At 37.4% G+C, this 15,883-nt stretch overlaps 1 protein-coding gene across 1 annotated transcript; it reads left to right on the forward strand.

The window, feature by feature from the left end:
• The first annotated feature begins 1,490 nt into the window (after positions 1-1,490).
• Positions 1,491-13,975, forward strand: rassf2b (Ras association domain family member 2b). Its single transcript, XM_062418049.1, has 10 exons — positions 1,491-1,665; positions 5,046-5,119; positions 6,689-6,764; positions 7,305-7,456; positions 8,511-8,629; positions 9,167-9,309; positions 9,463-9,616; positions 9,763-9,884; positions 9,979-10,076; positions 10,975-13,975. The coding sequence occupies exons 2-10, from the start codon at positions 5,067-5,069 to the stop codon at positions 11,042-11,044; spliced, it is 987 nt and encodes a 328-aa protein (XP_062274033.1). The 5' UTR covers positions 1,491-1,665; positions 5,046-5,066; the 3' UTR covers positions 11,045-13,975.
• The last annotated feature ends 1,908 nt before the right edge of the window (positions 13,976-15,883 follow it).

The raw sequence follows: 15,883 nt of genomic DNA on the forward strand, positions 1-15,883 counted from the left end.
GAATATTTGTGCTTTTACACAATATTCAAGATGCTCCCTGCCAAAAACATAGTGAATAAAGTTGATGTGAATTCCCCCCAAAAAAGTTCAGTGTTTATTTTTTCAAATTAAACAGTCAAATAAGTTCAGACAGTTGTCTATTGTGGGACTGAATACTGAGAAACTCTTACAAATACTTGTTGGCATCGTAATTCATCTATCCAAACATCCAAGTACAAAAAGTTTGCTTACAGTGTCAGATTCAGTCTTGATGGATTTATATTTATATTTGAATTTTTTGTTTTTTAGCTAAATTGAATTTCAAGCTGAATGATTTTTTGGAGTGAAAATAAAGGTTGTAGTGTAGGGAATAGAAAAAGGTAGTTTTATTTCAAAAGTTGGACGCTAGACAGGAGAATAATGCGAACTAACCATGTCGTTTTTTTAAGGGAAACACACAAAAAGAAACAAATATACCTGAGTACAGAGCAAAAAAAAACAAACCCAGTTAGCCTATTTATATTTCCAAAAGTAAGGAATTAAAAAAGGTATAATTTCAGCAAAAGTTGCAGGCATAAATAACTAATGCAGCCTTTATAGCCAAGAAATGAAACGATATCGTGAAGTTTTATCGCTGTATAACTAACATCCTTTTTTAGTAACACCCAAAACCTAAAATCTTTTTTTCTGCAAACTTTTCCGCTGCAGCAAACACCAAACACTTTACACAGTCATCACATTAGTGTGTAACACTGTCGCAGAAGCTTTAAAGGCTAAATGTCCGATTTGATCTGTATTTCAGGAGCCTGAAGTAACATCAGAGAAGAGAGAGGATCAATTTGGTGACCAGATGGCAATTTAGTCGACGTAAAGTTCACGCCGCTCCTGTGACTTGCCAGACTGTCACAACATTGTCTGGGTTCGACAGGCGGCCTCGTGTCCATCTCAGACCACATCAGTGAGTCTACGAGCTCGGCCGCCTTTGACCACGACCGCTCTATTAAAGACTAATGATTCCCATTGTGTGAGGTAAATGGTGAGCTTTTGAGGGCTTTGACAGGGGCCTAAAATATTGATAGACATCAGGGCGTTGGGGTTGATTGGTGTTTAATATTTAATTGGCCCACAATAACTGAACACATTTGTCTCAGAGATTGACAGCCACAGGTTATACATCAGCACTGTGTGTTTAAGGCTGATGTTGCTGATGTGTGACTCATCTTGTCGCTTTTTCAATGTCTTTATTTACATAATAAACTGTTTCGTGTCTGATCTGAGGGTGTAAGGCAGTTTATAGTCAGGTCTTATCAGTTCTTGTGTGTTTAGACTGTGTTTGGCCGTGCACGATAACTCATCGGCGCTGCTTGAATTGAGGAAGTTTTGAGCTGCGTCAGGGCGAGTGTCAGTTTCCTGTGTGACTGACTGAGCTAAAGGAGGAAGTGATTTTAACGGAAGGGGAGCACTTCCTTTTAAACGCCCCCGCTCTTCCTTGTATGTTTGCTGTCCTTAGTCACAAGGAAAAGACCCCGTCCCTGCGGTGGGCTGCTGGAAACAAACACCTGGATGACACAGCTGCTGATACCTGTGGATACGTGCAGCGTCTACCTGTCTAACTTTACGATCTCTGTCTGTACGTCTGCAGCGCCCTCTGCCTGGTGACTGAACACGATCAAAGTCTTCACTACGGTAAGTCCTCCTGTAGTCTTCTAACAGAAACCTATACTATAATTACTCTCTATGAATGTTTCTGTAGTTCATGTATTATCGAGGGACTGACCGTTATTGAGATAATATTTAAAGAAAACTGAAATAGGGATTTAAGAAATAAGGCGTTGACCTACAAACAAAGATTTAAATGGCCATACCAGTGACATAGCACGTCTACTAAAAAGCACACTATTCTAATCTCTCTTAGAAATATGGATGTTTTGTCAAGGGGCCGACCGATACTGGATTTTTGGATCCGATGCAGATACAGATATTAGGGATCAAAATAATTCTGATATCGATATATCGGCCAATAATCTTACATATACAGAATATATACATAAACACACATTTATTGTAGTGGCCCCTCAAATTTGGTTACCAAACACTTGGGACAAAGATGTCTAATGAAGGCATGATATTTTACAGTTTAAGGATAAAATTTTTATAAAATGACGTCAGTGCACTGAAACAGGAAACTTCACTTGGAATTTAATACGTATATATTACAATTGAATTAAGTGAAATGCTCAAATATATATATATATATTAGGGCCGGGACTCGATTAAAAAAAATTAATCTAATTAATTAGAGGCTTTGTAATTAATTAATCGAAATTAATCGCATTTTAATAGCATATAAATATTTGACCTGAGAACAGTGAGAAGTAATTTTTTTCACATGGATCTTTAGTATAAGATTGAATAATGACTGAATACATAAGCTTAAGCAACAGAAATATTGTTTATTTTTGTTCAAGTCCAACAGACCAGTGCAATTTTGCCATTAAGTGTAGCAATAGCATATTTAGAAATATAGTACATTTCAGAAATTAGCTAGCTACCACACTAGCGTCCACGCTAGCTGCTATGTTGATACTTGAGGCTCAATGTGCTGCGGTGATATGCGAATTCCTTGTTGCATAGCTTGCACACAACTCTTATCGACACTTCCATCCACGGGGCCAACCAAAGCGGTCTCATCAGCTACTTTGTTCATGTTCACTGTGGTTTGTTGTTGTCTGAACTACGCTAGTTGGTGCTCCAGTATAATCGGTCCGCCTGAAACTCATCCAGTGAGTAACGTTCCGCGGTGCAAAAATAAGTGTGATTAAAATGCGTCAATTTTTTTAACGCGTCAATTATTGTGTAATTAATTAATCTTAATTAACGCGTTAAAGTCCCGGCCCTAATATATATATAATGCTGATAATATATCTTTAAACAAAATATATCGGCACATATCAATCGGGCTCTAGTTTAGTCTACTTTCTACTTCAAATTGGTTTAATTTCATTTCTATACAATATAAAAAGCAATTAAAATTGTAACTTGCTTCAGTTTAGTGATCCATGAACATGAACATTAATGTACATTAATGTTCTTACCTTACAATGCTGTTGTAAAGTAATGACATTTTGCCCTTCAACTGTATTACTACACAACAGTAATGTAACATTGAGCCCGACTGATATCACAGATAAATAGGTATTGGTGTTGACGCCATCCCATATGTTTTTAAAGATATATAGGCCGCATTTTTTGTAAATTTCCGTGCACTTAATGCACAAAAATTACGTTTATTCTTAAACTATAAAATATCACGGCCTCCATTACGTATCTATCACAAGTGTTTGTTAACCACATTTGAAAAAAGATGTGTGTTTATGTATATATTCTGTAAGATTATCTGCAGATATATCGATATCAGAATTTTTTTATTCCTTAATATCAGCATCTGCCCCAAAAATCCAGTATCAGTCAGGTCCTAACATAATCACGTTTAAAAAGTTTGCTAAGAGTCTACATTTAAGCTAGCATCTATATTAGGCAGCCAGCTATACTAAAATATACTTAACTACAGCGGTACTTTGAGCTAAACTAACTTGCTGCTGGTCAGGTTCACCATCTAAGTTTAGCTTAACATGCTAATATGAGCTAAATAGCACTAAATTAACTGTCATTAGTTTAGATGTCTTGTGGTAAACCACATTGGTTTTGTTTTGGTGCTAATCCATGCAGTATCTTTGACCTGCTGCTGCCCCTAAAAGTGAAGTCAGAGGAGCACCTACATCACAAGGATTAATCTTCTAACAAACTATGAATAACTGGACAAAATTTCATGGCAATCAACTCATTAACTGTTTAGATCTTTTTTGACCAACATTGCTGTTTATAGAGCCGTGTCGCTCAGTATGGCTAAAAATCTAAAACTCTTCTACCCCTCTGAAAAATATTGAACTCTGGTGGATCGTCTTCCATTGCTTTCCATCTTTATAAGTGGGATGAATCACAGAGGCTTTAAAACTTAAATTTCTCAACCCATTTCCTTTTAAACTTTTAACCTCAAATCTGATTAGTGATGTTTGTTTCTGATATATAGTGAGCTTCTTTGGCCGTGTTGGTCTTGACTTCAATGAAATTACATGATTGAATTAAGGTTGTTTTTTTTAATGAAAAAAAATCATAGCCTGCTTTTAAAAAGGGTCTTCAAAATATTAATTATATGTAGTTAAGGAGGAGCTGAATGTACAAACACATTGGTATGGTCCAGTTTTGTGAGTGAAAGCGGAGGATTCAGAGAAAGTAAGATTCATTGAAGGTCTTTCAGGTAGTAAAATGTTCAAACTCATGCTTCAACAGTTTGAGATGAATTCTCTTAGATGAGTTTTGACATGTCTTTAATTCTTTAACCACATGTCCTGCCAGATTTCAGAGACTTTTTTAAAAGATACATTTATTATAGATGAGTACTTATGAAGTCTGCTCCTTGTAGCATGTTCGCAGATAAATGTTTAAGTAGCTGAAATAATTTGGCTCAGCGGGTGGCCCATGTGTGCTGCACCTGTTCGCCTCTTTCCGGGGGCTTCTGTTCTACCCCCACAAAGACAAACACACACTCCTTCATCTACGACGGAAAGGAAGGGTTGGTGGCAGGATGCCATTTAAAACAGCTGCATGAGTGTGTGTACGTGTGTGTGTGTGTGTGTGTGTTTATGTGTAAAAGAGAGGGAAAGACATGAGGAGAGAATTAAAGGGTGACACAAAAAGGGAAAAAAGTGTAGACAAGAGGAGGACGAGGGAGTGTGGAGCAGCTGTCTCGCTCCATCTCACACACGCCAAATGTTTTGATTGTGTAGAGCGACATAGTGATAGTTTAACTGCTTACTATCAGAAGGAAATAGTAAAAAAGATATTTTCTGCTTTCTTCTTCTCTTCTTCTTCTTCTTCTCCCTGCAGTCGTCCTCCACTTCTCTAGGGCTGCTCTCTTTGTGTCTGTGCTGCTGGTCATGAGGAGTCATGAGACTGAATCAGATGGATGAGATTGATTAACTCTGTGTTGTCTCTTTGTCTCTCAGCGCCTCTCATGCTTACTGAGAATGGATGAAACACAAGACGTGATTCAGATCGGAGAGAACAAGTTCATCAGCAAGTAAGGATTAAATACTGAGCTCTCTGGCTCACATGGATGTGTAAAAAATCATCATTTAGTTTCATTTTGTAAAACAGCCTGACTTGGTAAAAAAGGAGACATTTGCCCTTTATTAACCCTTACTGTGTGTGGTTAAAATAGAGATGTAAAAGTGCCTTAATGGTGGCTTTTACAGGTTCTAGTTTATTAAGTACTTGTATACTTGTGCTTACATTACTTACAGTTTGTAATTGATCACACAAGCACCTCCACCCACTCACACAAGTTTTCAGACAGAACTTCATACCAATTTCTTTACAACATTTTTCATTACACTTAACTTGTTGGCTGTCAAAAGGTGGTGGCTTCTCATGGTAGGTTGTTAGAAAATGAAGCTCAAATATCCTTTTGCATATATTGTGCTAATGATGCCAAGGATATCCCCTATCCCTACATAAATGTCATGATAGCTAAGGATTTGAATTTAGTAGTTACTTGCTTAATTTTAATGCAGTAGTTATTAAAATAATCCAATCAGAGGACTACAGAAAAAGGTTGACTGACGAGCACCTTGCACTAACCAATCAAAGGGCGGTGGCTTCTCATGGTAGGTTGTTAGAAGCCCAAAGTGGAAATATATATATATATATTATAATTTATTGTCTTTAAGTAGAATCTAATCTTGATTATATGATTTCATTGTACAAGAAAAACTTGTAAAACTCTGAACATGCTTTTAGTTGTTTTAGAGAAATTTACGTCTTTAAGTCTTTGATGACGTCATGCTCTTATCATTCATATGGAGTTACTGTAAGTCTCTGTTATAGGTCTCTGAAATCAGTGTAATTTAAAGTCAGGTAACGTAATAAAAAAACAACAAATGTAATAATTATAAATGTTTTGGTTTCACATGTATTTGAGGAGCAGTTGAATCATTTCATATTCTATTTTATAGACATTTGCCATATTGTCATATACTTTATATCAATATCAGAAAATATCCTTACAAATATTGTGCTAATGATGACAAGGATATCCTCTATTCATTTCCTAAATTGGTCATGATAACTAATGATATGAACTTGGTAGTTACTTCCTTCATTTTAATGCAGTAGTTATCTTTAGCTACGGATTTACTCAGTCTAATATTTCTGACAGGCACTTTAAACGCACCATCATGGAACCATTTCTAAAACAGTCTCCGCTGCTTCACCACATAATAATCATTATAAAAATGAGATAAAGCAGTTTGTTCAGTCACTGTGTCAGAGCATCACACCTTCATCAGATATACAGGCAGCATCACAACACTTATATACATATATAAGAGCTGCTTCAATCATCCAATCAGAGGAATACAGAAATATTTTGACTGACGAGCACCTTGAAATAACAGCGAACGTTCGATTTAATAAATACTTTAATACTTACTGCAGTAAGTGAGACAGTGAGTGGGAGTTCTTCCTGTTGTTTTCAAGTTGCACCTTCCTCGGGTGCATCTGTCACACATTGAGATGTGCAGAGAGAGATTTTTGTCAGGTTTTTTTTTTGCAGATCATCTCCTCAGTAATTCATCATCTCTGTTTCCAGGGCAACCGTCCTCTCACAACTTAAGACATACAACCTCTACTATGAAGGACAGAACCTACAGCTCAGGAACAGAGAGGTGGGTTATTGTGTGTGTGTGTGTGTGTGTGTGTGTGTGTGTGTGTGTGTGTGTGTGTGTGTGTGTGTGTGTGTGTGTGTGTGTGTGTGTGTGTGTGTGTGTGTGTGTGTGTGTGTGTGTGTGTGTGTGTGTGTGTGTGTGTGTCATAGGCTATTTTTGGGGACTTTTGGGGACCAATTAACTGGGGACGGTTTGTGTAATTGGGGACAAAAGCTGTGTCCCCAATTGGAAAAAGGGCAAATTTTTGAGTCAGTGGGTAAGGTTAGGGTTAGGGTAAGTCTGCAGAAAATCAATATAAGTCAATGCTATCCCCAGAAGAGACCATGGTCTCTGTGTGTGTCTCTAAAGTATCTGAATGTCTCCACCACACACCACTGTCTGTCTGCCTGCTGGTACCTTTACTTTTGGTTGCATTCATTTGCAATTTAATATACCGTCCCATTAAGGCTGATGCCCAAAGGGTTAATAACTGTCCATTTTATGTACTTTTGCATGTGTGTGTGTGTGTGTGTATTGATCACAGCTTCTCTCTCCTAACAGGAAGAGGGGGAGCTGATCGTGGAAGGTCTGCTGAATATCTTCTGGGGCCTGCGTCGACCAATCAGGCTTCAGATGCAGGATGACCACGAGCGAATTCGACCTCCGCCTTCCTCTACATCCTGGCACTCAGGTTGCAATCTGGACAGTCAAGGGTAAGAGGTCCAGACGGATCTAGTTACACTTCACTGACCGGAAACAGTGGTTTATAATCAGGTCAGCTGGGGTCAAATATAGATTACGTTTAGTTCATTTTATGAGAAATGGCAGAGAAGTTAATGATTGTCAAATGAGTGTCTTTAATTTTGTGTTCATTTCTCAGATTAAATTCCTTAGAAGAATTACATACCTGATTTCGACAGTTTGTTAAATCCTTCAAACACCAAATGACAAAACTGAACATTTCAGCCCCAATCACAGTTTTGGATTTTGCTTCAAGCTACCACACATCAATTTGTGTCAATAGGCTTGGAGCCCCATTTTCAGCTCTGTAATCTCATTCATCAGATAAAGCTATTCTTAGAGAAAACGCCTCACGGTCATGCAGCTGACGTTTGAGTTTTATACTTAAATAGCTGCGAGGAAATAGACAAAATAACATAAACACTTCATGAAAAAAGGAAATAACAAAATTCCCTTTACAACTACAGCTGGAAAGGTGTTTTCTTATTAGGTTGGATGCCAGTTAGCGGCATTTCCTTGCATAAAACACATCTGGCTATTAGGTTTTGATGATGCAGTTTTTCAAAGAAACATTCAGGCAGCCTCTTAAACTGAGAGTTCAAATAATCTGTACTAATGTTGCTGGTACATCAAAGCAAAGTTACTTAAAATATTAAAGGGAGCAGCGTATCTCAAACACAGAAAAGCTGCTTTTGCAAAAAGTGAACAGCTGTCAAAAGTTGAAACTGACCAACATGGATATGATGTACATGTATGGTGTATAAGTGGTTACGTAAACTCTGTGGCAGTGTTTACAATGATAAAGTCCCTCCAAAGTGCTTCTTATAATACATTCGACATAGTTACTTGCGCACTGTACCATTAAATCATTTTAAATTTACAAGAAGTGTCATTAAAATAAGTAACAATGACATTGTTTAAATATCTAATCCGGCATTCTTTATAGTTTTATATTTTGTTGTCCTTTGCCACTCCACTCTTTCCCTCTCTTACTCTTGTTCCTTCTCTCTGGTTTTGTGTCTGAAGTTGCCCAAACAGCACAGACGGTCAACAGACGACGCAGCAGCAGAGTCCGCCCACAGTGGAAGTGACGCCACCTGAGAGCCAAATAGACGACAACGACATGACAGAAGAACAGGCAGAAGGTGAGTGGATTTATTGACAGTGTAGAAACCTATAATTCTCCTATAGCTACAATACGGATTCAGTCATTTTAATTATTTAATATGTTTTATCCGTGTTGTGTCTTCAGTTGTCAAGATTTAAAAAAATAAAATAAAATAAAATATTGGCCAATAAAGTCTAATTAGCTCAGTTCTAATATAATTTCTTCACACCTTAGAGAATGTATTATTTCCTTAGCTGAAATAAAAAATTGTCCACATTGGGATTTCAAGGTTTACATACGACAAAGGAGCACCACATTTCTCGCTTATATTAGCTTCATTTCATTCAGAAATATAGGTTTTCTTTGCAATCCTGTACAGGTTATGTTTACTCTTATAATGTCAATATGATTAAATTCAATGTCAAGATATCAACCTTTGAAAGTATAACAGCTATTTTTTTCAGTATTGTAAGTCCTTAATTTAAATGTGGGTCAACTTTTTAAAAGTTATATTTATGTTAAAGACACTGAATAATAACTGATAAATAAAAGATAATGGTTGTTGTTTGAACAGAAGACAGTGAGAGCTCAGCTCAGCTCCTCAGGACGAAGAGTGACGCCGGGGTTTTAAGACGGGGCCAACGACGGTCACCGAGTGACCAGAGGAAGATACGACGACATCGCTTCTCCATCAATGGACATTTCTACAACCATAAGGTGAAAACACCTCACCACCAGCACCACAGCTCCCCCAAAATACTGTGAATAATGTACATTTTCACATAGATTTGTCATAAACTGAGTTGCTAACAACAAGTTTTATAGGAAGCTAAAGTGTTTTGAGATGTTTTAATATTTTTTATCTTTCAGACATCTGTTTTCACTCCCGCTTTCGGCTCGGTGACTAATGTTCGGATCAACAGCTGCATGAAAACACCTCAGGTGCTGCGAGTACTTCTCAATAAGTTTAAAATTGAAAACAGCCCGGATGATTTTGCACTCTACCTTGTCCATGCAAGCGGAGGTGAGTGTTTATGCATAATATAACACACATAATATATAGTCACTGGCCACTTTATCAGGAACACCTGTGCAGTCTAATGCAATCCAATACAACAGCTCCGCCATAAGCTTCGTAATAGTAGAATTGTGACTGTGTTAATGTTTCAGAGCGTGTGAAGCTGAAGCGGAGTGACTATCCTCTGGTGCTGAGAATAATACAGGGTCCGTGTGAGCAGGTCTGCAAAGTTTTCCTCATGGAAGAAGACCTGGGAGAGGAAGTCACATATGATGTAAATCACTACGGTCAACGTCTCAGGCATACTGTATCACACATTATCCTCCCTCTTTGTGCTCCGTCATGACAGTTCTCTTACATCCAACCAGGTGGCGCAGTATATCAAGTTTGAGATGCCTGTCCTGCAGAGTTTCATCACCAAGCTGAAGGAAGAGGAAGACAGAGAGGTGCAGAAACTCAAAAGAAGGTACGACAAGTTTTATAATCTACCTCAAAGCTTCAGATTTGGTTTGGCTTTAATGACCACAGATTCAGTTTACATCAACAACTGTTATTACCTTACATAAATTACCAAATAGGAGTCTGCAGAGTATTGCACTTATTTAGGACCATAGCTAACGACTATTTTCATTATCATTTAATCTGTTAAATATTTTCTCAAGTCTATAAAATGTCAGAAAATGGTGAAAAATGACGATCACTATTTCTTAGTCCAAGATGACATCCTCAAATCTCTTGTTTTCTCCATAACCCAAAGATGTTCAGTTTACTCTCACAGAGGAATAACAAAACAGAAGATAGTCACATTTAAGAGACTGGTGTCAGGGAAATATTTGTGATATGCAGCTGTCTTGATAAGTGCTGTCTTCTATATTAACCAAGGTCAGGTGGAGATATGCTGTCAGACTTGTCTCAAGGTAACATGTGACTTCAGTTAACTCTAATCAACACAGTGTCTTGTTTATAGTTCAATAACCAATAGAGAAGCAGATGTGTGAATAATGACCTTATTTAGAGGTACTAAGGTCTAAGGATTCAGTGCAGGGTTTATATAATCTTGTCAGGAAGTAGACAGCAGAATGGAGTGACTTTACACAATGTTTCACTTGTATTGTCACTCTGTTCTCTTCAATCAAGCAGTAAAAGTGTTCCTGCATAAAACATCCCAAACTCCTGACAAATTCTTCACTCCGGGTTAACCAGTTCTCTAATTTTGGCAAATTTTCGTAAATATTACTCAAAAACAATGAATCAATTATCAAAATATGGCGATTCATTTCCTGTTAATCGACTAATCTTTACAGCTCGACAATTACTATCAAATGTATCTTCACCTCTTTCCATGTGTCTGCTTGTACTCGCAGGTATAACTGCCTGCGGTGTATAATTGAGAAGCAGCTCGGCTGTCTTCCAGATGGGGCGGCGTGTATGTGATCCGCTCCAGGAGAGGATTTCCCTCCACCACGTCAAACGGTCCAAATCATTCCCAGAGCATCAGATCCTCCACCCATATGTGACCAAGAGACTAATCAACAATCCGCTGTCAAGGAACCCATGTATGTGTTTCAGCGATTATCCAGTTTCTGTTTGGGATCTTGTCCAAATCATCCAGACTATCAATTTACAGACAAAACTTTAACATGTCCCGTGGTGTGCATGTTGAGTCCATCTCAGCGACATTCCTACCCTGACGACGTAAAGTCAAATCTGCCTTTCTTGTCGGTTTCTCTCTGTTCCTCTCTTTCACCACATACAGTAAACACAGAAAGACGTTCCTCTTCTGTTGCAGTGCTGCGTAAAATGAGCCTAAAATGTGACATCCTGTCTTCAGTCGACCCCTCCAGGTTGAAAGCAGATGCTAACATTCAATTTAAAGCACAAACATTACATGATATGGTCTCAATAAAGTGCCTGTTAAAAGGTTTTTTCAAGCACAAAACGCATTTTTAAAGTTTTTCACTGTGTAGAAAATTCTTAGACCTCAAGCACAAAAGCTTTAAAAGCCCCCCAATGCACTGGGTGCCTTTATGGTCCCTGCTGTTCAAAAATCAGTTAAATTTTGTAATTGAAGGAATAAAATTGACCCCCTCCATGAAAACTGCAGCTGTGTGAACAGATCATCTGCTTATGTTGTTTCCATCAGTCTGTTTGTGGTCTTAAGTTGACAAATGTCTCAACAACTGTTTTCTGTCGGCAAACTGAATGTTAAAGACGTTTTATGATTTAAGTTGAAGGAATAGTTCAACATTTTCGATATTTTCTTGCCGAGTGTTAGATGATAAAACAAACACTACGCTCAGGTTTGTATGATTTGAAGCACAACATGGAAAAAGACAGATTAGGACGTCACTCTAAATTGGCTTTTTTTATTGCCACATGGACGTTTCAGGCAAGATGCATTTCTCCACTGTGTGTATTGGCAATCTCACAATCCACATACATAGGTGAGGTAAATTATAGATGTCCACAACTGTTTTTCCCAGAAGGGGGAGCCATAATCACATAATATAGGTTACTAAAATGTAAAACAAATAAATAGAGGATGAAAAATAACCAAAAAACAACACAACTCGCGTTCATTTATTAAGAAACAAGCCAATGAAATGTCATTCAACCCATTTAGAATTATAGTACAATGGGGGTGTATCTAGTACAACTCAAGGTAGTTCTATCAAGCTGTGGTTATGTTTATTAAAATACCACCAACAGTTTATCATCATGATTAAAAATAGACCAGGTACAGTTTAACAGGTAAACCACATATTTAGTGTGGCATGTGATTCTGTCCCTGACCTTAATGTGAATACCAGACGTCAGACGGGTGAATTGATTACCCTTAATCCTAGAATAACAGTGTATACAATCACGACGGGGTAAATTTCCACCGGAGATCTCAGGCAGAAACAGAATGAGCTTCTTATGCAAATCTGACTTCACTACAAGATCACGTAAGCTGGAAGACCTCTTATAAAAATATCTAGGCTACGAGTTTAAAAGCTCTCGCAAATACATGAAATACAGCCAGCAGCTAATAAAGATTCACATACAGAACAAAGACTGGAAAGAGCTAGAAGATAACAAAAGATAACAAAATCTACCCACCAGCGCCTCTGAAGCTCACAAATTAACACATTTTGTCTTGTTTGTTTAATCCATTTTTTAAAAATGTATAAAAATGCCAAGTTGTGGTTTTACTGGGTTTATATGACAGATTATTTTCTTGGTTTGGCAAGGTAACTTCTTCGAGGCGTATCATCTCTGGCAGGCTTCCAGCAGAGACTAGAACAGGTGGATTTTGTAACCTTTGGACTGAGCCAAGCTAGCAGTTTCCCCCTGTTTCCAGTCTTTGTGCTAAGCTAAGCAAAAGTACAAACATTAGAGTAGTACTGATCTTCTCATCTAACTCTCTGCAAAAAAAACCCCAGCAGAATATTGAACTATTCCTTTAAAGAAAAAAGAAAAAAAGATCCATCCTGACAGAGTTCAACACTTTTGAGCCATGTTGGTTTTCTGTTGTATCGTCCCGTTTCCTGTGATATGCAGTATTTGCCTTATTAAGATGACAAGATGTCATGTTGAGATTTTAAAAGCACAGTAAAATCCTGTTTTTATACATTTCAACATCCTCCTCCTCCACACATTGACTCCTGATGATGACGTTACACTGATTGTACAAAAAAATGTAAGAATATTCACATTTGTTTTGTTTTTTTCTTCTTTTCTTTTCTTATAAATCCAACAAAGAATGACATAAAAAAAAAGCACAACACACACACGAGTGAAATCTACATGACTGTGAATTATGCTGGCTGGTTGATCTTTGATAAAAGAATGATGTAAATGTGTGAATGAGCGTTTCAGAGCCGCAGCACAGTTTGTCTCCACGTGTACAGCGCTTCGCATACGTCTGCTCGTATCTGTGTGTGTACAGTTCGACGTCTCCATTGCCGTGCAGCACACACTAAACTGAGTCGACATAAGTGTGCGTATGTGACTCTTGAGAGTGTGTGCATGTTATATTTTCAGTGACTCTTGAGACTTTGCCTGCTTTTTGTATGGTTTCTTATACAAAAATAATGAATGAATTTTAGTCTTTGAAATGTTAAAAACTCATGCTACTACTTGGAAAATGTAGTTTTTGTTTTGATTTTTTTCGTACAATGATTGTTATTTAATAAAAATGTTATCTTGGGAAAAGATGCACACATATATATATATATATCTGTAATCTCCTTCCCCTCTCATCCTGGTTGAAAAACAGCCTGACATGTTATGTAATGATCTTTAAATCTTGTTGTATAATTTAAAAATCTTATAGGCCTAATACCAAATTGCTCAACAAGATATTCCAGTAGTCATAGTCGAAGGTTCAGGAAAAGTCAAATGTTCTGGTTTATTCAATCAGTGGGCGGGTTAAATAATTCGGACATAATTAGAAACACACACACAGGTATATATGTCGGTGGTAGAGCAGCTTACTGGACGCTCAGCCAATGAGCAGGTGTGAGACACTGTGATCTATTCAGGGTGACTGTCTGAGGGATAATAGGCTGGCCCTGAAACATATTTTCTCACAGACACAAGAGTCACAGCAGAGGACGCACCTTCAGTTGCATTTGCCGTCAACATCGGATAAAAAAACTAAGTGTGAAGGAAAACATCATCTGCACCACTCTGCCACTTCATTTCCTTCCTTCACAGCAACTCAACAGGTGAGCTCTCTTTGTTCTGAGAAGTGTAAGATTTTTTTTTTTTAGAATTAAGATATTGCACAGCTGGAAAATTAGTTGATTAAGAGAAATGTAAACTATTTGGAGTCTTTTTCTGAACAAATGACAACAATTTGATGGCTCCAGCTTTTCCTATGTGATGATTTGCTGCTTTTCTCTTTTAAATAATTGTAAACTGAATATATTTGGTTTTAGGACAAATAGTTGGACAAAATAAGACATCTTGTAATCTAGGAAACTGTGGTTTTGATGTATGTATGTAAATTCATACATAAAGGTTTTTCTGTGGAGTTCAGCAAGTTGAAATCTTATTTTTGTAAGTATTATTTCTCCAAGTGGTGGATGTAATATATATTTAGTGAGTGGACTGCTGAGCAAACTGCTATCTCCAGAAGGGATAATTAATAATACAGCGGGAAACAGATCAAAGTGCTTCAAATTGAATTGAAACTTGTAATGAAATGCTTTATCTTGTCTGTGAGTCTGGGCTGCTGTATAGCCGATAGTCGTTTGGATTATTCTAAGTGACCTTGTGTAATTATAGCTCAACTCATCTTCTAAGAGGACAGATTAGAGCGCGTATACAGTTTGTTGACGGCAGACCAAATGATGTCATGCTGCTCAATGGGATATAGTTCATCAGCTATTTTAGAGCTATTATATTATTTCTATTATAATATAATTATTTGTGACAAGAAATGGGATAATCCTGTCAGCAATATGGAAGAAACTGTTATTTAAACTTCACCACAACAAATGTATTGGTAGTTTTCACAATTGTTTGTTATTTTTGCCAAATTTTAATCTATATGGACATAAAAATTAATTTATCCTGTTAGTCACATTATTATTTTCTGTTTCAGTTTTGGGTTATGGTTAAACATTAATTTAAAAAGCAGTTATTTTAATCACACAAACAGAGGGCTGCTGTGATCACTCATGCCTGGTCTCGGCCACAGATCCAGAGCCAGATTGCATCTTTCAGATCCTAATTAAAGGTATTACAGATTATGAAAGCTATCTGATCCCGAGTCTGCTGCAGGTCAAGTTACGTTGCAGCAGAGGCTGTGCTTGTGTAAAATCAGTTTCTCAAAGCTGGATTAAGAGCTGTGATCTGTACAGCTCTTCATTTGTCAGCAACGTAAAAATACCACGCATGCAGTCCAAAGCTGCTGTGAGAACATCTCATCTCGCTTGTTATGTGTCTGAGCAGTGAGTGTTGTCAGATCCACGACACTCTTTTAACAGCTAAAGTTAGTTTTAAAAAATCAAGATTCAACACTTGAACCAGTTACGAGATTAAAATGATGCTTACATGTTTATTCAGCAACAATAGCTACGTAGGTAGGTAGATGGATAGATAGGTTTGTACTTGGCCTATAGTACAGGCACAAAGGAAACGCCCAACTACCAAAAGTAATATACCAGTTGTTCTTAAGTAAGATATTGAATGCAAAACTTTGACTTGATAAGTATTGTTACACTGTGATATTAACAATTTTACTTCAGTAAGTGATCTGAATACATTTTCCACTGCTGTGAA

The sequence above is a fragment of the Scomber scombrus genome, chromosome 4 (assembly GCF_963691925.1).
Source record: "Scomber scombrus chromosome 4, fScoSco1.1, whole genome shotgun sequence".
NCBI classification, from domain to species: Eukaryota; Metazoa; Chordata; class Actinopteri; order Scombriformes; family Scombridae; genus Scomber; species Scomber scombrus.